This window comes from Phasianus colchicus, chromosome 14 (genome assembly GCF_987193195.1).
Source record: "Phasianus colchicus chromosome 14, bPhaCol1.hap1.1, whole genome shotgun sequence".
In the NCBI taxonomy this organism is placed as follows: domain Eukaryota; kingdom Metazoa; phylum Chordata; class Aves; order Galliformes; family Phasianidae; genus Phasianus; species Phasianus colchicus.
This window is the reverse complement of record NC_143449.1, coordinates 8286992-8311154: the sequence shown is the minus strand read 5'-3', so window position 1 is coordinate 8311154 and position 24163 is coordinate 8286992. Positions and strand designations below refer to the sequence as shown.

General features: G+C 41.8%; 1 protein-coding gene across 3 annotated transcripts in view; it reads left to right on the top strand.

The window, feature by feature from the left end:
* LOC116229736 (vascular endothelial growth factor receptor kdr-like) overlaps positions 1 to 24163 on the top strand; it is a 122206-nt gene that overhangs the window by 83565 nt on the left and 14478 nt on the right. Inside the window, exons 13-28 of one of the 3 annotated variants that reach the window (XM_090150151.1) lie at positions 549 to 842; positions 2546 to 2692; positions 3946 to 4071; positions 4183 to 4289; positions 5541 to 5676; positions 6958 to 7062; positions 9393 to 9509; positions 11736 to 11824; positions 12696 to 12861; positions 13447 to 13544; positions 14410 to 14532; positions 14641 to 14752; positions 19827 to 19926; positions 20487 to 20592; positions 22260 to 22384; positions 22630 to 22705. In XM_090150151.1, the coding sequence (XP_090006277.1) occupies positions 549 to 842; positions 2546 to 2692; positions 3946 to 4071; positions 4183 to 4289; positions 5541 to 5676; positions 6958 to 7062; positions 9393 to 9509; positions 11736 to 11824; positions 12696 to 12861; positions 13447 to 13544; positions 14410 to 14532; positions 14641 to 14752; positions 19827 to 19926; positions 20487 to 20592; positions 22260 to 22384; positions 22630 to 22705 (2027 nt within the window). Of the gene's footprint in view, positions 1 to 548; positions 843 to 2545; positions 2693 to 3945; positions 4072 to 4182; positions 4290 to 5540; positions 5677 to 6957; positions 7063 to 9392; positions 9510 to 11735; positions 11825 to 12695; positions 12862 to 13446; positions 13545 to 14409; positions 14533 to 14640; positions 14753 to 19826; positions 19927 to 20486; positions 20593 to 22259; positions 22385 to 22626; positions 22706 to 24163 lie in introns of all 3 variants that reach the window. The other 2 variants (XM_031594424.2, XM_090150150.1) reach the window with 2 other exon arrangements.

Sequence of the window (24163 nt, the reverse complement as noted above, 5' to 3'; positions counted from 1 at the left end):
GAAATGAAAAGTTACTAAAATATAGCAAGAAACTGCTTATTCATTTGTATATAGGTTAAATCTGCATCAAAGTATTGCTGTGCTAACTATTAAAGCCTCAAGGACTTGTACATCATTAGACCAGTTTGTCCATCCACAGATCAAGTAAATATCCATGTGAAAGAAGAGAGAATAGGGAAGATTGTTCAGTGGTGAAGAAAGAGAGCGTTACTTGTGAGAAATGGGCAGGGGTTTCTTTACTGTAATGCAATTACACTTTCAAGCACTGACAGCAGATGATAGAAAGAGAGGATGTCATGAACGCATTTATCTACCTGCATAGCAGAGTCTCTTGATTAAACTCTCTTAGTTCATTAACTACTTCTATATATAAACTTTCAATTAATTACTTGAAAATGTAATGCCTCTTTGCACAAGCAAATGCGGATCTCATTAGAGAGGCTCATTCCATTGGGGCTGCTCAATGAAATCCAATCATCAAGTTGCAAATGGGCACCCAAAGTCATTCTCAATTGCAACTTGATGGCAGACGTTTTCTTTTCCTGCAGATGTGCCATCAGGGCTGCAGACGGCCCCGCAGGTCACAGCCATTGCGGGGAGCACCGCCCAGCTGACCTGCAGGGCCTCCAGGTTCATCTACAGCAACCTGGCCTGGTCCTACCCCTCCCTGGGTGCGGCTCGTGGCAGCTCTCTGACCCGGAGCACTGATGCTTACTCCATTTCCCTGACCCTGATCATTGCAAACGTCACAGAAGAGCACAGTGGCCTCTACAAGTGCCGTGCCCAGCACCAGCACAACAGCAACAGCACGCTGGAGCAGCACACACGGCTCCTTATCAGAGGTGAGTGGCATTGTCCTGCTGCTGGGGAAGCAGAAACACTGGGCTCCCTCCAGCACCCCTCAAAGCACAAGGTGGGCAGCATTTCCTAGGGACAGCCCTAGTACATACTTTGTGGTTTTTCACATTTTCCCTGCTGGATACAGGTTTAGTCTTGACTGGGGAATAAAGACACTCCGACCACGTTAGCAGCAGCACAGCTCTATCTGTTGGAACTGCCACTCCGGTCTGGGGGGCTTTGGGAGGGCTGTCAGGATGTGGTGTAACCACAGATGTATCTGGTCAGGTGTACAAACTAGGGATGTGTAGCACTTGTTCTGGGTACACGGGATGCACTCCATTATAATAGCATTTTCTGACATGCACTCAAATCCCCGTCTCTTTTATTTCCATGAAAATGATAGTACTGCAGATCCCAGAGCCATGTTTCATTGCTCTGGATGTAAAGGACCAGACACTTCATCCAGCACCACACACAGACTCACTAAAATGAGTGAAATTTCTTCAGCTTCATAATAAAGAAAATGAGAGGGATCAACTTAAAATCTTCTTACAGAAGTGCTGCTGAGAAAGTGCCTCATGCTTCTAGTGAAAAAAAGTGAAGAAAAGCCCAAAGCACTGAAATAGAGCAGAACTGAAATAAATGGCAGCAAGCAAGGGCATAGCAAGCAGAGTGCTTTAGAACTTAGTGATTTCTAAACTGGCTTCTCCACTCACATTAATGAGTGATGAGACACCAGAGGGGCAGCTCTGTGGCCACGAGCGTTTGTCACCAGGCACGAATCAGGCTGTGCAGCACTGGCTGCACTCTGCCTACAACGAGGCATGAGCACTGCCCCATCCCACAGCGCAGAGCAGAGAAAGGATCCCACGCCGTATGGCAGCACTCTGGCATCTGCCTTGTCCAGAGCCACCTGCCAGCATCACCTGCCACAGGGCACCAGGATCCCTCTGCATTCAGGCAGTGCACTGCTCTCTCCTCTGGCAGATATTTTATTCATTTAGTCAAATTTCCACCTACGCAGACACCTACACACGATGGCTATGAGAAAAACACAGTTAAACTGGGAATACAGCCATGGGAGAACTGCAGTCTTAATCACAGCCTTGTGAAAACTACTGGGGTCTGTTGTTTGTCTGGCACATGTCAGAGATGCAGTTTTTCTCAAAAATGTACAAGGAAACACCTCTCCAAACCAGCCTTTCTTCTCCTACAGAAACCAGCTTTCAAATAGTGTTTTTAAATCTACCAACACCCATCAGCTACTCCTTTCTGACAAAAAATATGCATTTTTTATGCTAGAGATTTTATTCAATTACTTTCCCACATCTTTTTTAAGTGAACATAATGTATTCTATTCTGTGGAGGTTAACACATTTGCAGTAAGCAGATAACCCCTCTCATGAAGGAGACAAAATCTTTAGAATGGATCCCTCTTTGCTTCCTCCCTTCTTGTTTTGCACCCACTCTGCCCTTGCTCTGCCCACTCTCTGTGCTCTGCTTCCTTCAGAGGATGAGAAACTTGAGGAGTTTCCAGGCTGAGCTGTATCTTTGGTTAAGCAGCTTGAAAATAAGCCAGATGAGCTCTTTTCATGATTGTTTGGGGGAATTTTGCTACCCAATCTCTGCAGCTGGCCCAAGAGGACAAGGTGTAGGAGATGCCTCCTGGAATCTTACTGTGTATTGTTTTCCTTTGTGACTGCAGCAAAGGCAGCCCCGTATGTCCTACAGAATCTGACTGATCTAGAGGTTAATATCAGTGGCAAGATCATCCTGGAGTGTAGAGTCAGTGGAACACCAGAGCCACAGATTACATGGAGCAAGGATGGCTACCCCATCTCAGCAGCATCAGGTGAGCACACTTAATACAGCACTGCTTTAACTCGTGGTGACAAATGGCACTGTGGGATTGCCACGAGCAAGGACCTGCAGCCCCAAACCTACTGCCAGTGTGGCTGAGTGGGGATACCAGACATGGCACGAAAGGAAACATGAGCACAAATCCAAATATGTTGGAGCCCTGCAGCAGTCTGACTTGGACTTCAAGGTCTGAGCTGCCTACTGGCTGCCACTCGCTGCCTGTTCATGCAGCTTTCCTCCTGCACGCAGCAGTGTCTGCAGTCAGCTAGCCAATCTGAGGACATTAGCTTTAGTGAGATTGAGGAGTACAAGTCTGCTTGTGCTAGGCAACAGTTTGTGCGTGAAACTGTAACTCCCTACTTGCTAGGAGGCTCTGAGAACACAGGCCTGAACTGCCACACATCCCTGATGCTGATCACAGTGCACTGCCATGAACTGTAGCAATTCTACCCAATGGCCGGGCCAAGGCTTGCCATAGTATCACTCATCTGTTCTTTATCTCTCACAAAACAGAAAGGAGAATGGTGCAGCAGCTGTTGTGAGCACGGGGCAGGGCTCCTTCACCTGCACCTGGTACTCCTCATCTCTCTGTCCTGAGATGTCCTCCAAGTCATGAAGGGACCCATGTCAGTAGCTAGTCCTGTAACTTCAATTTTGCATCTAGGTAGGAAATGTAGTATCATACATAATTCAGATCGGAGTGTTCTGAGCAGAAACTCTTTATAGCTACTGAAATTTTATAAATAATTCTAGAGGGACAAGCATGTAACATCCAAGCAATGGAAACATAAATAAAATATTTGGAAAAAACACCTCGGGGTAAATATTTCAGCAGGGCACATGGTAAATTATGTGGTACTCTTGTTAACAGTGACAGAATTCATGGACAGAACACCCTGCAGTGCAAAATGCAGCGCAAAATCCCCTTCCCTTTTCTTTCAGTGTATAATATTGCTCTCAGAAAACTTACTTTTTCACCACTTCACAAAATTCCATAAGAGTTTTGTCAGGCTTTGTCTATTTGCAGTAAGTTAACAGCTGCATTCACTGTAGGATAAGTGATGCCCAAGCAATCTAAACTGGTGTCAGGTCATTGCCAAACCACAGTGAGGAACATGGCCTTAAAATGATTCCTAACAGCAGCACAGGTATGGATGGGAGCTCATCTTCAGTGCTCTGCCTCCTAAAAGCATTTGGAGGAAGGTAGATTATTGTAATAAAGTTCACCTAGATCCCTCACTGCAGGAATTTCCATGGAAAATAATACCCTGGTCATTGAGAGAGTGAAGAAGGATGATGAAGGGCTCTATGAATGTAAAGCGACCAATGACATGGGCCAAGACAGTACATCAGCCTTCATTAAAATACAAGGTGAGCTCTAAGCTAAGGTAAAACCCATATATTGTGTTGGACTGATGAGATTTATTGATCAGTCATGGGCTCTGGCTATATTTAAAATCTGGCTGTATGTTTAACCTACAGGTTCTGAGGAGAAATCCAACATCGAAGTTATCATTTTGGTCTGCACTGGTCTTGCAGCTACCCTCTTCTGGCTCCTTCTCACTCTTTTCATTCGGAAACTGAGAAAAGTAAGAGAGCTTCAATACCACACAAAGGTGCTGAGGTTGGACTCCCTTTATGCATAGCATCAGTGTTTAGGGCTGCAAGTCACTGTAAATGTTCAGTACAAATAGTAGAAAAATTGTGACAAATGTTCCTATAAAATTTAAGTCCAAGATTTCTGATGACAGTCCCCTGTACTTGTGAGATTTCTACCCACTTTGACGGTATCATAAAATCAGGCTGCTCTTTTTTTAATGTGCCAAACTGTCTTACAAGACTTGAAGACAAAACATTAAGTCCCCTAAAATGAGGGCTCGATTTCAACAGCTGTCCAGTAAGATTTCTCTGAAACACAAATATTGAAGGGAGCACTGTTCAAAGAAAAATTCTAGCATGAGCCCAAACCACAGAGCTTATTTTATCTCCATGTGTTGGTATTCTTTTACCTCCCTTTGTGACTCAGAAAACTAGTGTTTCAGTAAAGTTTTGAGGAATTTTACTCTGTTTCTCCTACAACAAATTGTAAACAGAATGGCAACCACAGATCTCTGCTCTGAAGCTCACCCAAATACAGTCCTAGTGCTGATACCTGATACTTGAATAAAATTTCTACTCTTGCCACAAATGCAGTGATTAAATTCATGTTTTTGCTCCTTGTCCCAAATACTGTGGAATCTGCTATTATATTTCACACCCACGTGAATCTGCTCACAGGTTCTACCAAATCACGATTTCTGACTGAGCAGCATTAAGAGTAACTATGTTCACCAGATCTCAACTAACTCTAAATTAAAAATTAATTAATTTAATCAAATATTCAATTACAATTCTGACTAAAGCAAAACCTACGAAACAGATAGCTGTGCAGAGTCATGTCTGCAAAACAAAATGTTGCTAAACTGAAAATGGAGCAGAATATGCTCTGCAGGTCACCAGCAAGTGCAGCTCACGGAGATCACAGAGAAGAGCACTGATTTCCTTTAATAGATACAGCCAGAAGAAAGTAATAGATTTTGTGTCCTCAGAGTGTTTATCAACATTAATCCAAGACTCTGGCCAATACTGATGAGTGACAGACATGCATAAACATTTATTTCCCAGAGAAGAAGAAAGGAGAAGCAAGAAACTGAAGGGATGCATTTATGGTTCGGAATAAATTTCAGAGCTAAGACTGCAATACAGGGAACTCCCCAGCTTGTTTTTCATCTTATAAATGACAGCTCTCTCCCATTAGAATTGCAAAGTAAACACTGTGAGTAATTTTTTCCAATTTTTAGCCTGATGCCACAGATATTAAAACAGGATACCTGTCAATTATAATGGATCCAGAGGAAATGCCTCTTGATGAGCAGTGTGACCGTCTTCCCTATGACAGCAGTAAATGGGAGTTCCCAAGAGACAGACTGCGGTTGGGTGAGTGGTTTAGTGATTATTATCATAAAGAATGATGGTTTCTAATGCTTCTCAATTTGAGTGGATCTATCGTACAATCCAAGAATCAGCCTACTATTTAGGGCTGGCATACTCCCATCCTTTGGTGATAATTGGCACCAAGTCACAGAATTCATTGTCAACCTTAATCAAGGTGAGACAAGGAGTTTGGTAAGGAAAGCAAAGATGTTGTCTCTCAAAACAGTTATCACCTCTTACTGTTGCTTGGACAAACAAAACCAAACTCTTAACAGGGAAGGGAAGGTACCTATCAAAAACATGGCTTCCCTCCTATATAGGACCAGGGAAAGAGGGGTGAATCTGGAAGGTTACAGTCTTACAGTGAATTTTTCTTTTGAAGAATAATCAGTTATTTATCAGCTATTCAAACTTGGCTTTGAGCCAAGAACTATCAAGAAGAACAAACCAAATTTAACTGAACCCAACTCAATGGATGATAGAGCAAAGAAATATAAAAAGTAGACTGTGATTGCTTAGAGAAACAGTAACATCTGTGTGCAGCAATGAGTGCAGGGAATATATGTGCATATGTGTGTGCTCATGGTGATCAAGCTGGAGAATGGAGAAGAAAGTGGAAGACCACAAGGAAAAAAAAAAGAGAAGGTGGTGGAACATGGGCTCAAACTGGCAGAATGAGAGAGCCATACCATGATGCCCGGCGTACCCTACTGCACTATGGGTCAGAGCCCTCAGAGCACAACAGGTGGTGTGGGCCTGAAAATTCAAATGGATGTGAAACTATGAAAGATCATCACCTGAAATTCCATTTAATATAATTTTTATTTCAAATAAAAGTCAATAACTAAAGGGTCAAAGGGTTCTGGCTGTCTGAGTGCCTTAGCAGGCCATCTCCATGACTGTGATTCATGAAAGATCAGGGTTCCACAATTCCACATTTAACTTGATTTTCCAGGGCTTGAGGATGACTGTATGTATTGTTTTTACCCTTAAGCCATATATATATATGTATTCAGCCTTGCCTTCAGCTGAATCCAGATTTATTTATTCTACTCTGTTCTATCACATTCTGTATTGCATTAAAGTCATATGGATATAAATCATACTGTTTATATCCATATACTGCAAATATGTGATACAGGCTTCTGTCAACTGTCAGTCTGTGTTGTGCCTGGGTGCTGGAGCCTTGTATTTCTTGCACAGCTGAGAATGCATGATTCCCTCTTACCCAATGCAGACTGTTTTAAGCCCCCTTTGGCTCATTCTTGACTCTTGCTTCTCTAGGTAAAACACTGGGTCACGGTGCTTTTGGGAAGGTGGTGGAAGCGTCTGCTTTTGGCATTGATAAATCTTCAACCTGCAAAACAGTTGCCGTAAAAATGCTTAAAGGTACATATCCCTCTGAGATACTCAGGAGACTCCTCAGGGAACATGTGGGCAGTAAGGTTTCCAGTTCTCAGCTCCAAACAAGTCTCAAGTTCATTGTGTTCAGAAGAGAGTGGGTTTGCCATATGGGAGCAATTAGTCCTTACAGAGTGGATGTTAACGTGTGGGAAATGACAAGCGGGCTCCATGCTGTGCTGCTGATAGAGTCTGGTATCCCTAGAGGAGGAAAACAGCAGCTTACAGGTCTGTGAGGTTAGAAGGGAAACAGATTACAGAATGTAATTACACTAGATAGTCTGGAATTGGATCTAAGCCTTCGATCACAGCCCTTTCAGATGCACAGCATTTCAAGGGGCTGAGAAAAAGCAGTGCCGAGAGAGTAAATTAGAGACAACTTGCTTGCAATTATAGAAATTAAGAAAAGCTGTTGCCATTCAGCAATGAGGAATGGGTGAACTTGGAGACTATTCTTTCATATTACATTTACATATAAAGCCTCTGCAGACAGCTTATGAATAAATGCATCCGCCAGCACATTGGCTTCTTGAGCTTCAGCTTCATAGCTGCTCATGTAGGATTTTTTCAAAGGTGCAGTCAGTGCTCATTGGATAGCTGCACAGCCCACACTGCTCAGCATTGCTGCTGCATGACTGTATTACTGTTGTATTAACTCTTGCAATGCCATGAACTAGGAAATTCTCTTCCATCACAGCATTTGGCTTTTGTTGCTAGCTGCTTCTGATGCTCTGCTACTTCCCATCTCTCTCAAGTGCCAGACTCATCAGTTTATCAGCTCTCCCTTCTCTGCATTACTTTCTAGATCTTCAGGTCATCATCTTTTGTTCTTATTTCCTCTGTTCCACACCCATTCCTTATGTATCCTAGAAACCACTAATTTAGCCACACTCCATCCACACTGCCCTAGATAGCTCTGGGCTTTCATTCACTTCCACGCTGTGCTTCCCGGCTGATCCTCATGTCAACTCCAGCCTGCCCACACATATTCATCAGAAACTGGCAGTTCTCTATCTAATTTTACCTTTTTCTCCCCTGGGGGGGTCAGCCAGCTCTAACCTGGCATTCCCAAACTAACATGTTCATCATGTTCCTGAATAAACTAGGTTCTCTAGCATAAGTCAATCCATTCAGGGGAAAAAAAAGCCTTTGGAGATGTTTGCATTACTGTAATTCTCATGTATCTGTCATTTCCTTGAAGCTGACTAGTGTCTGTTCTGGTTTGAAGGTTACATGTTAATGTGCTAGATTATCTGAAGCATTTCAGAAGCTGCTTTGTTTAGCTTTCACCAGGCGTGTTGCTGGCTCATGCTAATATAAATCAAGGGAGGTGCCACCCCACACACATCCATGACACCAATGAAGAAACCTTGGGCTTGGAATAACTCCTTCTTTATGACACACAGTTTGGTGAAAATTTGTTTATGGGAATTCTACCAACAGATAAAGAAGTTATATTTGTTACACCAAGTGATCTGTTATGTAACTATTTTTTCATTTTTAAATCTTACATGATTTTGCTAAGGCAAAAACAGAGGAAACAGGATGCAGCCCCTTTTTCTTACAATATATTTTGACCATGACAGTTTTGGAAAGAAGGCAGAGGAAACAGGTCAGCATCTGAAGAGCATTCAGGGTTGAGAATGTCCTTCTTAACTTTGACAGCAAAAGAGAATGAAAGTACAGTATAGCTGGCTAAGCAATGCTCATGAACTGTGGAGGTCATGGTTCATACCTAGAGACCCCTCCACTTGGCTTGTATATGTATTTCTAGGGTCGATGAGATCTCACAGGACTGAGATTTATTAATGCTGTACATTCTCCAATACCTTTTGGGACTCATCTTGCAGATGCATTGGAGTGATGTTTAGTACTGCAGAGAAATATGTTCAGAAGTATTGTAAAGAAGTACTGCTAAACTGCACATCACTGCTACCAAAAGAGAAGTACATCTCAGTAGGATGTTATTCTGTTTGTTATTGCTGCTTAGCATGATTGTTCCTTTACTAAGCTTGCAAAATTCAGTTCTTGCGACGGTTCTCTGGGATCTGATTTAGGTAGGTTCCCCTACAGGACAGTAACCTCTGTAACCCATTCTAGAGAAAGAAAGGGTCACTCAAAAGATAGTATTATTTCACTTCATAAAGGTCACCAGGAAACAATGAAGCAGCTGAATTGTTATCTATTTGACAGTCTGAAAGGCAAAGATACCGCAAGTAACCTGGGTGGCTTTTGTTTCCAAGTATAAACAGGATCTTGCTGTGTCCTGTTGAAAATATCCTGTTGTGTAAAGATGATTTTTTCCTGTTTATCTTAAGCAGAATGTGCAACTACTAATGAATGCAAGGCTTTAATGTCTGAACTGAAGATCCTCATCCATATAGGACACCATCTGAATGTAGTCAACCTGCTGGGAGCTTGCACCAAAGCTGGAGGTAAGAAGTACTCACTAAATACAAAGCAACGAAGAAACCTTTCTTAGTTACAATAGTATTTCAACCTATCTGTGGTGCAGTGCCCAAGTCTCATGCACGCACTGTTAATGAAAGCACAAGGAGTGCTTGTACTGCTGCAGATATGGCCATCACATAAATGGCTTTTCCCCAGCCAGAGGTGTCACTTCTCTTTTTTTCCTTTCTCCTTTGTAAGCTCATTTACAAAAGAGAATATAAACTGCAGAAAGATGGGATCCTTCATTGCAGTTCAGTGCCTTAGTCTTCCACATGAACACCATATATCGGTTCAAAGGTGCTTGTCCTCTTCTTCTCCCTCTTCTTCCCTTCCTTCTCTGCAGAATGCGCCAGGCTAAAAGGTACTGGAGGCTTCCTCTTCCCAAGCAATTCACTCCTGCTAGGCAAAGGCAGGCATTTTGCATAGTATGCAGGAAGCCTTAGGCAGTCCAAACATGAATGGAGCAGCAGTATGGACTTCTAAGGGGCTGAGCGGACATGATTTGCTGTACATCATGCAGAAATCTATTGGGAAGTGCAGACTTAAAGAAAAGACTGCATAAATCTTAGACCTTTGTCACTAAAGCATCCCTTCCCTTCCCATGCTGCCCTACAAAGCATCTGTGTCTCTTACTATGCTGTGCTTTAACTTCAGTGTGCCAACTCTAAAAAATGCCTTTTAACGGCTTACAGTGAACCTTCAGAACAATCCCCAAGGTCCCTAAGACAGCTAAGGACAAAGAAACCAGAGTAAAATAAATGAAGGGGAAAGAGTGAGAGAGATGGTGTGCACATCTGTTATCTGAGACTCTGAAACTATCATTTTCCTGAAGAACATGGAGTTGTCCATTTAAATGGGGAAAATAAGATTTCAGCGAGGTGGATTTATTAGGATAAGAGAAATCTCCCACCCAGCAAGATCCTCCCAGCTTGAAGGGAGCAATCAGTAAGCAGTAGCCTGGTGCAATCTGGGAGCCAGGAATGGGGAGCTCACAGGGATTCTTGGAGCATGCAAACCCCAAAAGCTTGTATTCAGACACATAAGAAGCTTGGCTAGGTAGCTGGGATTGTGAGTAGAGAAGTTGTGGCCTAACAAACAGGTGCCTAAAACATGGCAGCCTTGCTAGGAGGTCAGTAGTTGTTAACTACTTCAGCCATAGAGTTCCATCTGCCTAGAAAAATACAATGCAGTAACTGGTAAGGCACTGTGATTGTCCATCCTCTGAGGAGCTTTTTCTCCTAGGAGCCCCTCAGTTTCCCAGTGCAACTGCAGACTGAAGAAAAATAGCTGTGAGCTCTCAAGACTGACACTGAGATAGGAGTTACTATTAAAATGCCATTGCAGAATATGGTGTTTTTTCCTTCGTTGTTAGGTTTTATATAACCATACAGCAGTACTTCTGATAAAGATTGATATTAAGTATGCACATACATTATTTTAGCAATATAACAAGTAACAAATTTTAACACTTTGGCTGAGTGTCTGATGCTAAGCACTTAGAATTAATGCACAGTGTATGCTTTACAGTGAAGAAATAAAATACAGAGAAGTCACAGCTAGGAAACATATCAAAGCCACATATAAATCAGTAACAGGATCTACAAAGCTGTGCTTGAATCCACATTTGTTTGGGGCATCCATGAAAGCATTTGACCCTGGGTTCTTCAGAGAAATGTCCCCCTAAGATCTCCTTGCTCTGCCAGACCCCAGCACTCCAACTGGGACAAGCTGTGTGCTCAGCAGTAGAACCACCCTGACCTGAGACTGGCTGTGCTCATGCAGACACTGTGCTGAGAAGGTTACAGCTCTGGTCAATAGGATCTGTCAAGGATCCAGCATACTTCCATTGCCTCCACTGGCATCAGCTCCATCCAAAACAAGCAATTACAAAGACAGAGGATGCTGTGATTCTGTGAATACAATAAACAATCATAATAACATATAGTGCATATTCTTTTTTATAATTCTGAATTTTACTACCAGTGTTCATAAATACCAATATTTATCATCGAATGAAGAATCATTTCCTTCTTTCTGTATCTACTGTTGATTACGTGCTTCTGGAGTGTCACTTCTCTGTTTCCTAAATTCCTCACCTGTTTAACAGGAATGATAGTATATACCTATTTTGAAGAGGATTTGTGAGGATAAGGTAACATTAAATGCTGTGCAGTGCTTCAGAACTCATTTGACTTTCACTGTCTTTTTAGGTCCTTTAATGGTCATAGTAGAATATTGCAAATATGGAAATCTGTCCAATTACCTACGAGGAAAACGAGGAGATTTCATTGCATACAAGGTAAAGGAATGACAGTCATAAGGCAAAGAACTAACGACCACTGACCTCAAGTTCAGTCTTTTCTGTGTTAACACAGGGGGGTTGATATTTATATAGGCTGCTTTCACACCACGCTTCAATTCATATGAGCAAGAAAAGAACATAGCCTTCCTTGGACCTCACTCCCATCCTCTTCCTCTAAATAACTACTAAAGAAATAGTTGGGAAATACCCAAATACTAGTGCATTTGAGACAGAAAGGGAACTTCTTGTGATACACTACCCAGCACAAGGAGGTCACAAAAACTGAACAACATAAGCCTAATTTGGGGATTTGTGTTTGGTAGCCCCCTGTTATCAAAACTAGCCTACCTTCTCTGCCATGTGCTCATTCCCATCTCCTGCACTCTCCCTTCTGTGCCAATCCAAGAACCTGTGCAGCATGCAAATATGGTCTGCAGTAAAGCAAAGCATGGTTGTGTTTCCAAAGGGTTGTGTCCATCCACACAAACATTTGTGCTGGCATAGATTGGGCTGTGATACAAGGGAAGACACAGAAAGTCAGGAATCGGCAGTGAGGAGAGGATGGGGCTACTTTCCTGTCGTGAAAACATAGTGCCTCAGGGCTCTCTACATCAAGCCCTACAAGAACTGGAGCCTCTCCAGAGTTATAGTCTCTCTGCTCATCCCTTAGTCTCATCTAGGCTGCTTCTGCTTAACTTTCACGATGCAATACTGATAAATAGGAAGTCAGGGAACATCCTTTTCAAACATGGTTTGAGTGCATCTCCAGGGGACCTTTTCTTCTCTCTGTATGCCATTCCATTGCATAACTGTCAATACCTAGTTATGACATCTTCAAATGCTAAAATCAGTTTTATACCATTTCTAGTCCCAGGAGAACTCTGGCCAAGCAGAGAAAAGCCTGGATGAGTCCAGCAGCGATTTGACTGAGCTGATCAAGAGACGCCTTGAGAGTGTAGCCAGCACTGGGAGCTCTGCCAGCTCAGGATTTATTGAAGATAAGAGTTACAGTGACTCTGAAGAGGATGAAGAAGGTAAAAGAAACCCACCTAATCCCACATTTTTCATTGTGAAGATTTCTGTTAGTTATTTTTCTGTTTCTCTTTCTTGGTCAGTGCCACACACACCGCTGCACACTTTACAAGCCCTTACACTGCGTGATGTGCTTCAATAACCGCAGATTCTTTCTCCTGCCTATGCCCCACTCCAACTTTCTCACAAAAAGAAATTTGCAATAGCATATGTATACGAAAGCTGCTCCTGCTGTGTAGGAGTAACAGCAGCGTTTTACCCGGAGATTTGTTAGGTCCAATCTGTCCCCAGTCTCTTCACACACTATAAATAGTTCCCCTCTCTTTTATCCCCAGATATTGTTTTCCCCATTACTAAATGATGTGAATAATGTTGGATTGAACTCTTTCAGCCATCTGGTCTGGCTCTAGGTGAGTGATTCCCAAGCCAGAACTGTGACTCTGGTGAAGTCATAGCATTCTAGACAACTTGTGAACCTAACAATCCTCAGATGCAGGACTGGGATAATCAGTGTGGCAGCAACACCAGTTCCCAAAAGCTCTGGGACTGCTGCTCTAGTGTTCTGCTCTGTCTGTGATCTCTCCTAGATGCTGAAGATCTGTACAAGCGGCCACTGACTTTGGAGGACCTGATTTGTTACAGCTTCCAAGTGGCAAAAGGGATGGAATTTCTTGCCTCCAGAAAAGTGAGTTCATTAAAATATCCTTGGTATCTCACATGAAGAAACCCAAATAGCTTTTGAGCCTGTGTAATACGTTATTTGATTTTGCAGTAGTGTTGGAGATCACCTTAGCTCTAATGGTTAAGCAGTCAGTATCACTGAAGGAGCTCTGAAGGAACATCTGCAATGTTCTGGGCTAGGAAGGTGTGACTACAGACTGTAAGGTCATTCACAGAACTGACTCAAGCAAATACAGAAAGTTTATGTGGAAAGGTTCTGGTGTGATCAGTAAAGTGCTGCTGAATAAGGGAGAGGGACTACACAGCTATTTGTTTAGCATGTCAGTTATGGTGGAGACTATCAGCAAAGCTAGCACATTTTTTGGTAGGAAAAAAAAGTTTGTACATTTGTAACCTGTGGAAAGACTTCTTCTTTATAAAAGAAATGTAGTACACATACCAAAGTATTAACAAAATTGAGAGCTTGGACTTAGCACAAAGCTACATGGGTAGCACACACAGAAGTTACATACACAGCAATTGCCTATGTGAAAGGACCCTGTTCTCACACATGCTCATAGGACTGCATTTGCAAATGCAGCTCCTGCTGCTTTTTGATCTCTCCCAAATTTGCCAAACAATAACTAACTGGAAAATAGCACTCCCTTAGTCTCATCATTACTATGAACATTATTTCATACAGGAAAAATCTGAAGATTAACTGCAATACTTAGTTTGTTCCCAAGTTATTTTCTCCCTCTCTTTAACCTTCTCACAACAAAAACACCTTTATGTGTCCATCTCCAAAGGAGGTCTCACGCTTTCAGCCCTAGCCGTGACCCACTGTCCAGGCAGACCCCCTGATGTTGCCTCTCTTCATTCCCTCACAGTGCATCCATCGGGACTTGGCAGCAAGGAACATCCTTCTTTCTGAGAACAACGTGGTGAAGATCTGTGACTTTGGGCTAGCCAGGGACATTTACAAAGACCCTGACTATGTACGGAAAGGAGATGTAAGTGGAAAAAACCTAAAATGCTAATCTCAGACCTTTATTCTCCTAGGACTAGAGCAGATTGTTAACAGCAGCTCTGGCAATGTGTTGTGTCTTTTGCATTCGTAGGCAAGACTTCCACTCAAATGGATGGCTCCAGAAGCAATTTTTGATAAGATTTACACAACACAGAGTGACGTATGGTCTTTTGGAGTTCTGCTATGGGAAATATTTTCTCTAGGTAAGAATGTTTTTTTTTCTCCTAGCTGATGACTCTATGGTTACTATGAGAAACTTTTGACAAAAGATAATAACGTGATGTCATGTTTCTATTTCAGTTAGTACAATTGCACAGTGCATATCTGGTGTAAAATAAAGTCAACAAGAACTCCATCTGGCAAAATGCATGAAAGTAGCGAATACAGGGGAGCAGGGGCAGGAACCAAACAAAATCTAAAATCCTGGACTTGACATCTGTAATAACTGTAACCAACAGAGCACAGAGATAACACAAGCCTCAAATACTCAAGAGTGAAATATTTCTTTGAGAGCAATGAAGAACTTTCCCCATCAAACTGTATTTTCCCTTAAGCTTTCTGCTTTAGGAAACCACGCAGCCCAGAGGTTGCAGAGGATTGCACTGCTGCTGACACAGTGGTCTGATGTTGCTCGTGGCAGACCAGGAAATACAGAGGAGTTTGCCCACATTGCATTTTATCTCAGTCTGTTATCTTTCCCACAAAAACTAAGTAAGATTTTAAGTAAGAAAAATGAACTGGCAACAGCTGCCATCAGGTTGACATGAGAACCAGTGCTAGGCTCTGCTTAAATCATTTTGGCAGCAAACAGGTAGAATGCATACATTTCTGGCCATATAATTTGCAAGCCACAACATTTTTGAAGGGATGGCAATACTGTTCTTTATATAGATTTAATCTTCTGGTACTGTTAGAAGTCTCAGCTTCACTGAGACCTGGTTTCTGTCCAGCAGATAAAGCCCTGAAATGCAGACAAACGGTCTTACAGGGAGTTGGATTTTGCTGCTCTCAAATTCTCCTTACAGAATAGCAAGTCTTGTTTTCCTGAGGGGATTTAGGAATGTCAGCTTTGCCTTCTTAATCAGCATTTGCAGACAAAAGAAAACAAGCAGAATTGTCAACTTAAGCTTCTGAATTTGAAAGCGAACTGTAATATCCTACTATCTTTGGTCCATGGATCAGTTGCTATTAATGATTGGGCTCAAGATGCCAAGTCCAGATCTGGATGCAAAGTCCAGAGGTGTTTGTAACTCAAAATCCAGAGTTGTTTGCAAAGAACACAACCTGATTTCAGTCAAAGTCTTTGATTTGGACTTTTCTCTATTTTATATCAGCTTGCAAAAGAAATTTCACACTCAGGTGGTTAAAGCAAGTGGCAGGTGTTGCTTTCTCCCAGCCTCTTTTTATTTACTGGTTTGTTACTTTCGTGTAACATTTCCAGGGCTCTGTATAACAGGATGTGAAACACCACAGAAAGATGAAACTCCAGAAGCGCTGGCAATGCCCTAATTTTAACTGAGGGTTGCAAGAGATGCATCAGCACCAGCACACAGAGACATGCACAGGGGAGTGGTCTCTCCATTATACATTTCTAAGGAACCAAGTGGACCACACACTGGAGAATGGCAAAGACAGCACTTTACAGATGTCAACTTCGGGTCATTTGGCTTTTAATATCAAAGACTAATAGAAATTACAATTTTTTCACTGAAATTCATTTAATTACTTGGGGGAAAAAAAACAAAGAAAAAAAAAAGCATATCTCCTTTCTTTTCATCTTAGATAGCCTTTTTTCTTAATGAAGGTGCTTACTTGGGACAACAGACTGTCCTGTTCTGAATTTAGGGAAATCTACCAGCTTCTTCCAAGGGCTGCCATTTGTAGAGTTGCTGCCCTCACTGTGACGTGGATCCAATATGCTTTCCTCAGTCCATGGCACAGACTCAAAACCAAGTCATTTTCTTTTAAGAGGGTTTTCATTCAGATCATCCAAGCATGCCTGTGGTTTGGCACCACTCACATCTGCTCACACAATAAATATTTAATTAAGGATTTGTGTCACTGATTGAACTCTCTTATATAAAAGTTTTACAGATATTTGAGAGCCAGGGAAAGGAAAGTTATTTGTCATTGCTACAGGGCATGTTTTAGCTCCCACTTACAACTGATGCTTTTTACAGGGTCCCACAGACTTAGCACCCTCGAAGAAAAAATAGCTTCTGACTAGCAAAATGCAGAGTTGGTTTGGACATGGGTACTGCCAGGGTCAGCAGCTGAATGAAGCATGATAGGCTTCCTCTTGACAGGCTGGCAGACTGGGTCTGTTTTGGTGGCATACAGGGAAATCAGAACTGGAAAGACTATATTTTAATCTGCGGCTGGGTTTGCACTGAGCTCTGCATTATGTAAATGGAGTCAGCACACCTCATGTCAGGTAGTGCCAGCGATTCCTAATAGATGCTGAAGGCATTTACAGAATGGCAGTGTCCCTTGGAATTTAAATATGCACTGTTCAAAAGGTAATCAAATGTAATTATGTAAACAAGTAGTGCCTGGTTGTATAACATCAGCATCTTATTATCCTACTAAAATAAAACCAAGATCAAAAGAGTACTACTATATCAAATGCACGCTACTTCTTTGAGCATTTTGAAACAGATTTCCCCTAAGGAAAATGTAATGTTTAGACCTTATACCATATGCTTCAGCCTACATTTCTCCTAAGCCGTCTCAGCATCCCATATCCAAGTTCTGAGGTAGTCTAGATGAAGTATAACGGTGAGTGGAGGTGGGAAAGGGAGATTTCCCTACTTTTGAGATCTGAACTGCCTTCAGCTAGTAGGAGGCCAGCAGTGGTCAAAATATTAACTAACAAAACATTTTGCAATCATAATTCAAGGCAGTTTACCACTGCATTCCCTGTACTTGGTTTCACCAAAATATTGCAGTTGCTTTGATCAGTGATGTAACCATGAATAGGTAACTCAAATTGACTTACTTGACTTGATTTACTGATGGAACTGAGGCTGTTTAGTCTGGGGAAGAGGAGGCTGAGGGGAGACCTTATTGCTCTCCTCCAATACCTGAAAGGTGATTACAGCAAGAGTGAGGTTGGTCTCTTCTCACCGGTGACAGGTGACAGGATGAGGGGAAATGGCTTCAAGTTGCACCAGGGTAAGTTTAGGTTGGATATCAGGAAACACTTCTTTACAGGTAGGGTTGTTAAGCACTGGAATAGGCTACCCAGAGAGATGGTTGAGTCACCATCCATGAATGTGTCTAAAATCCATTTGGATGTGGTGCTCAGGGACATGATTTAGCAGAGGGTTGTTAGAGTTAGGATAGTATGGTTTGGTTGCAGTTGGACTTGATGATCTTTAAGGTCTTGATATCTTTTCCAACCTGAGCTATTCTGTGATTCTATGACAGATCGAATGGAATTCTCCATCCTTTCTCAATCAGTTCCACTGCCTTGTCTTTAAGGTCTCAGACCTAGTCAACCTATACAGATACAAAGACAAGCTATGGATAAGTCAGGAGATGTATAAGTGGCAGTTCAGTAGCTTGGACAACATCAGTGCTTCCAGACCTTATACCTATCCATGCCATTTTCTTAGTTTAACTAAGAAAATCCTGTTTACACACTGTGTAAACAGTGCCATAGTGCCTATCTGTCCACTTAATTGGAGAGACCATGAAAGCTGATGGAAGCATATTTAGAGATCTTTGCCCAATGGGTGATGCCATGTAAGCTGAACGTTACATTAGCAAGTTATTATGATCATAATGACAGAACAAAGACAAAATCAGGAAGGAAAATCAAAATGCAAAGCAGAAATAGCTCCAGGAAACACTCTTGACACTGTGATCTGATACTTGCACATCAAGGAATGTTCTGTGCCTCCCAACTTTAAATGCCATCAGAGCCTATTTGCTGTGTTGAGCTGCCCTCTTATGGAGCTCCCTGGACTTCTATCCCTGCATGGTGTTGCAGAATGAGTGGTCAGATTCACAGAATAGAATAATTCTAAGAACAGTCACATTTGGAATCCTCATCTCTGCTTTCCTCCAAAAGATTTCTGCTGTGCATGTGGTACCTCCAAGAGCAAAGCACTCGGTGATGTTTCCAAACTGGGGGTTGGGGGGAAATTACAGGAAATAAATACATAGGAATGCTGTAGACAGTAAATCATATACAGATTCCTCGAGGGCTGGATGCAGATCCAGATTCCATTCAATCTTCTTTGTTAAGACTTGATTAAATTTTCTTCCAAATTCACCATCCAGCCCTATGTAGGATGCCACAATGAGAAAGACAGGGGCTGAACTACAGGTAAAGCTTTTGTTGAGAAGGAAGGGAAGAAACATTACAGATCTTCACAGAATCACAGAATCATAGAATGGCCAGGGTTAGAAGGGACCTCAAGGATCACGAATCTCCAACCCCCCTGCCACATGCAGGGCCACCACCCTCCACATTCAATACTAGACCAGGCTGCCCAGTGCCCCATCCAATCTGGCCTTGAACACCTCCAGGGACGGGGCATCCACAACCTCTCTAGGCAGCCTGTTCCAGCATCTCACCCTCTCTCTGTAAAGCATTTCCCCCTGAAATCCAACCTAAATCTCCCCTCCCTAAATCCCTAAATTCCCTCCCTGTCTTTCAGGTTTATCTCCAACGGGTTAAGTAATTTTTCAAACTTCAGTATAGACATCTCTTGAATTTTACCTATGAGGTTCAGATTACTCAGATGCCAGGGTACTTCCACAAATTATATCTCTGCTTCTCCTATTTATGGTGCATTGTAAAGTACAGGTGTCATAAAACAATGATCACAATTTCTGATAAGCCCTTTTTCTCTAATTAGTTGCAGAGAACAGTACATTCAATTAATACATATACTTATTCCTCTGAAGATAAATGAAATCAGTCTCCCTGGAAAACCATACATAACTAACTGCATGAACTAGAAATCTTTACCAACAGGTCATCTGAAATTTCAAACTAAAAACGTTTATTTCTCTTCTGTCATGTTTTACCTTGGAGTGGTCCTTCCTATATTACAAATTCAGAGGAGACTGTGTGACTGAAACCTCTGAAAAGAAAGAGTGAGTCTGTAATGGGTTGCCAATTGAAACGTTTAGACAGTTAGTGGTTACAACCCCTTGTTTGCTCCAGCCTCTTTCACTACAAGACTCCAGACTATCTCAGTTTCTCAGCAGATGTCACCAACTTGTATTTCATTCACTGAGCATCCTCCTTACATTTCCCACCAGGTGCCTCTCCATACCCTGGAGTGCAGATAGATGAGGACTTCTGCCGACGGCTCAAGGAAGGAACTCGGATGAGATCACCAGAGTATTCTACTCCAGAAGTGTAAGAGCTCCTGGTTTTGTATTGAGAGATGCTGCATGTCATTTAAGTATCACAAAGGAGATTATAGTAAGTCTGGAGGAGGAAAGAGACCTCATCAGATGATGGTTGTATTTTGCATATTGTTTTCAGTAAACATTGTAGTTGAGCATATGTTGGATTTCCTGATAACACAGATGAATGCTAGTGAAAGGCCAAGTCAGCTCAACCTCTGCCAACAAGAAGATGAACAGATCTCTCTAAGTTTGTTGTAGTTCATGAATGTAAACTCAGGAAACTGTTGTGTGCTGGCATCCATAGCTATGACTTATTTCGGCAATATCAGTAGGGACTGTCAGTCAAATCAGGTGTGAATAAAAAGCCTACAGGCTCTTTTGAAACAAAAGATAGATTAAAAACTGTTTCATGTGAAAATAGAGTAGAATTTCAGCACATGGAGATTTGAATACATTTTAATCCCAAACTACCCGAATGAGGACCAAAACAATCAGTAGCAGAAAAAAAAACAGTTTGGATACAAAGTTGTGTCGTTCTATTTTTCAATACCTGTGGTTTTTATCTAGCTACCAAACAATGCTGGACTGCTGGCATGGAGTGCCCACAGAGAGGCCCACCTTCACTGAGCTTGTAGAGCGCTTAGGAGACCTTCTTCAGGCCAATGTACAGCAGGTACAGCAACACAAATATTTCTTCAGTGAACATGGACCTGTACAAATGTGTGTGTGTTTGGATATGTATGTGCCTGTACACAAGTAAAGACTATGCTAAGCAGCAATATTAGATTTGATTTCATAACAAAGGTAACAAGGAAAATGGCTGCTGAAATGGATAAAGAAAATGTTTATTATTCAAAGGGGTTATATTTCAAAACTAGAAGTTTATCCATATCTAATAAGAGAAACTTGCAGTACATTAATGTAAATATTGGCTCATTTGCTCCTTAGAGGAACAATGGTGCTTTACCTCACAAACAACTTTAATTAGATTTCAATACAGTAAACTGCTAGTTGGGCTGAACTGTCTCTCAACTTCTGGGCTTCATCAGCGCTCTTAGGAGCTTTAAAAAGGATACAATGTGAATCTCAGAAAGTCAATTACATAATTATTAATTTCATAATAGTTAACCAATTTCCTTCCACAGTGAAAACAACCTGATCCACTATGTAACTGTCAATTTACAACTCTCCTCCAGCTCTTTCCTATTTGTAAATAAATTTAGTGAAGCCAAGTTGAAGAGGGCCCAGTTTGCAATATGAAGAGCTTGTGAGCTTTGTGCTGAAAGCAAAGTAAATTAAGGATATATAAAAATCATGATAAGGGAAGAGGGTACTAAAATGGTTCAAAAGCAAAGGAAAATTTGGACAAATAGTTTTAGGGCTTGGCAATTTCTGATAATTTCTGCAGTGATGTAAATGACAGTGCGGACCTTATTAATATGTGAACTGAATTTCATTAAACTTGTGGCACCAATTTCTTGTAAGGACGAGAAATAAAATCCTTTAAGGCTTTTCGAAGGATTGGCTCTTCTTAAGCTACAACTCCTTAAGCTGATAATATGCAAAAAGTCTCCACGTAGGCAACATTATTTAACCATATTATTTAACCAATTCCAAATTCTGTTAAAATTGTGTCAGCCATAAGGACTTTGTGACTTCCTGCTGCTTCCTCTCTCCTCTAAAATTCTTAACTTTGGATTTTGGTGTCCCTAACACTGGCCCCTTGAAATTCCCAGCACAATGACAATGCAGGGTATTGCTTTGAGGAAGGGTAAATCAGTGAAATTCCATTCCCCTTCACCGGGACAGAACAGCCAAGCATCTGGAATGCAGCAGTGATCACAAGGAAATTGCAGCAAACTCACCAAGGGCGCCGCTGTGAAAGGCAGCAGAGCCAGCTGCTGGCTGCACACCCACTGACCCCTCTGTGCGCCTGGCCCTGCCATGCCATGTGTGAGGGATGTCTACAAGAGCTGTAAGTGCTGTGAGAATTGGTGGGGCAATAGCTCAGACAGGTGCCTGGAAGAGAAAACAGACCGACTGCAGATGACCACTGGGAAGTTAGAGAGTTTTCAACCTTTTTATGTCATAGATTATGCAGAGTGAATAATTTTCCTCATACAAAGCCTTCCACACAGTAAATATTGTATAAAGCCACACATTCTAACTTCTGTGTGTTATGAAGAACATTAATGACATTTACAGAAATATACAACTGAAATAAAAAATAGTCCTTTCCCAATGTAAAGCCCCATATAATATGGTAACTTTTAACATCTGAGATGGAGTATAAAACGGCATTTACCAGTTTTATGTTCTCTTATGCTAATTATTTTATAGGATGGAAAAGACTATATCCCCCTGAACATTACCTTGTGTCCTGATGGAGAGCCTAACTCCAAAACTTGCCCCGTGGAGGAAGATTTGAACAACTGTGTTAATCGCTGGAGTGCAGTGGAAACTGGGTAAGAAAAATACATGTCAGAGCACGGGTGTGATGGAGAGGGAGATTTGATGTAGCTGGGTTGTTCTCACAGTGTGGCTGTTCTAAGTGAGTCGGACAAAAAAATTTGTCAGAGTGTTGTTTGTTAGTTACAAGACATGACAAAGAAAGACTGGGATGGGAATGGAGCTGTGTCAGGGCTACTAGCTGAGCCACCAGCATCTGCCTGGGCCTCATTCAGCCCTTCAACTTTCTATCTTTCAGCAGCGGCAGCAAAAGGCGCCCCCTGAGTGTGAAGACGTTTAATGAAGTTTCAGTGGGAAAGGAGAAGGTGATGCATGAGGTAAGCAGGGTGACTGTCTTCTCCACTAGGAACACTGACCGCTTGGCACCAACACCAAACAATTATCAGAGTGTTTGAAATCTCTTTGGTCAGAACAAAGGTTTTAAATCAAGGGGAATATTTGGCCCAAGCATCTCACACACAGTTCTGTGGGACAGCAGAGAGGAACCTGCACTTACTTTGACAAATAATTTAAAGAGAAGCTTCCGTGTGAGTAGACTGACTTTGGTCAGGCTGCAGAGCTTTATGTTACAGCCAGACAGGAACGTATCTCAATATTGGTTTGGTTTTTTCCCCATAAGAAAATGGCAGCTTACTGAAACTAAGCCTTTGAAGAATGTCCCAAGGAGATTCCGGCTGGCTGAACCAGGCAACAGCTGGAAGGTGAGGGGGTCAATTCAGGAGGAACTAGACCAAGATTCAAATACTGGCTTTCCTTGATTCAAAGGGCTTTAGCTTGCAAGTTCCCCAATCTAGGTGGGCATTTTTATTGATAGCGTAATGGCTCTGCATGTGGGAGGGTGTTGAAAGGTTTCATTTTCACTCCAGTGGAAAACAAAGACTTGTTTTGTTGCAGAATTTGTTGCTTGGCTTGTTGGCTTCTCCTGAAATTAAGGTTCCGGGATGGAGTTTTTTTTCTATTTTTTTACTTCCTTATTTAAACAAAGAAAACAAAACAAAACTCATAAATTTACTCAGGTAATAATCGGCTGCAGTGCATTCCACTTGTCTCAATGACAGATCCTGTGCACTAAAGAGAGACCTTAGTACTGTATGTTTGAAGCAGGTAGAAAGTAGAAGTTGGATAGAAACAGAAGAAGGCATGCGCCTTCTAGGACCAGGAAAAGAAAAGAAGAATGTGTGCAGTTACCTGCTGCTGAGGACAGCCTAGCACCCCCAGTTAATGCTCCCTTGGGAGCACAGAATTGATGCTCATTATTCCCTAGCATTCTGCTGAATGTAATTTCTGTGCCTTTATCAGTGCATCTTCAGGGATTTGGGGCTTAGAATTTCCTCTGGTTCCTGCATCTCCTTTTGCTGGATAAAGATTTGTTCCTCAGAATCATGTGGAGACATTTAGTAGATAGATCTGGTGTCAGAAAGAGACTTTTGCTGCCAGCACAAGTGTTACTTTCCTAAATGTTCTTCCTTCATGGCATTTTAAAGCAAGTCCTTACATGGAGGGAGAAAAGTTTTTTTTTTAAAAAAGGGTAATACATTAACAGATTGGAAGTGAATGTGAGATGTCATTGAGAATATTTTGAAGAAAATTATGCTATGATCTACTTTTGGACTAAGTAAATGCACTTGGATTACTACAATTATCTTAAATACCAAGGCATTAATGCTGATTAGGTCATTATTTCAAAAAGTTGCCCAGGAACTCTAAAACTCTACCACACCTTCCTGCCATTCTGTTGATTTTATGTAGTATCTTGTTAAGATTTTTTTTTTACA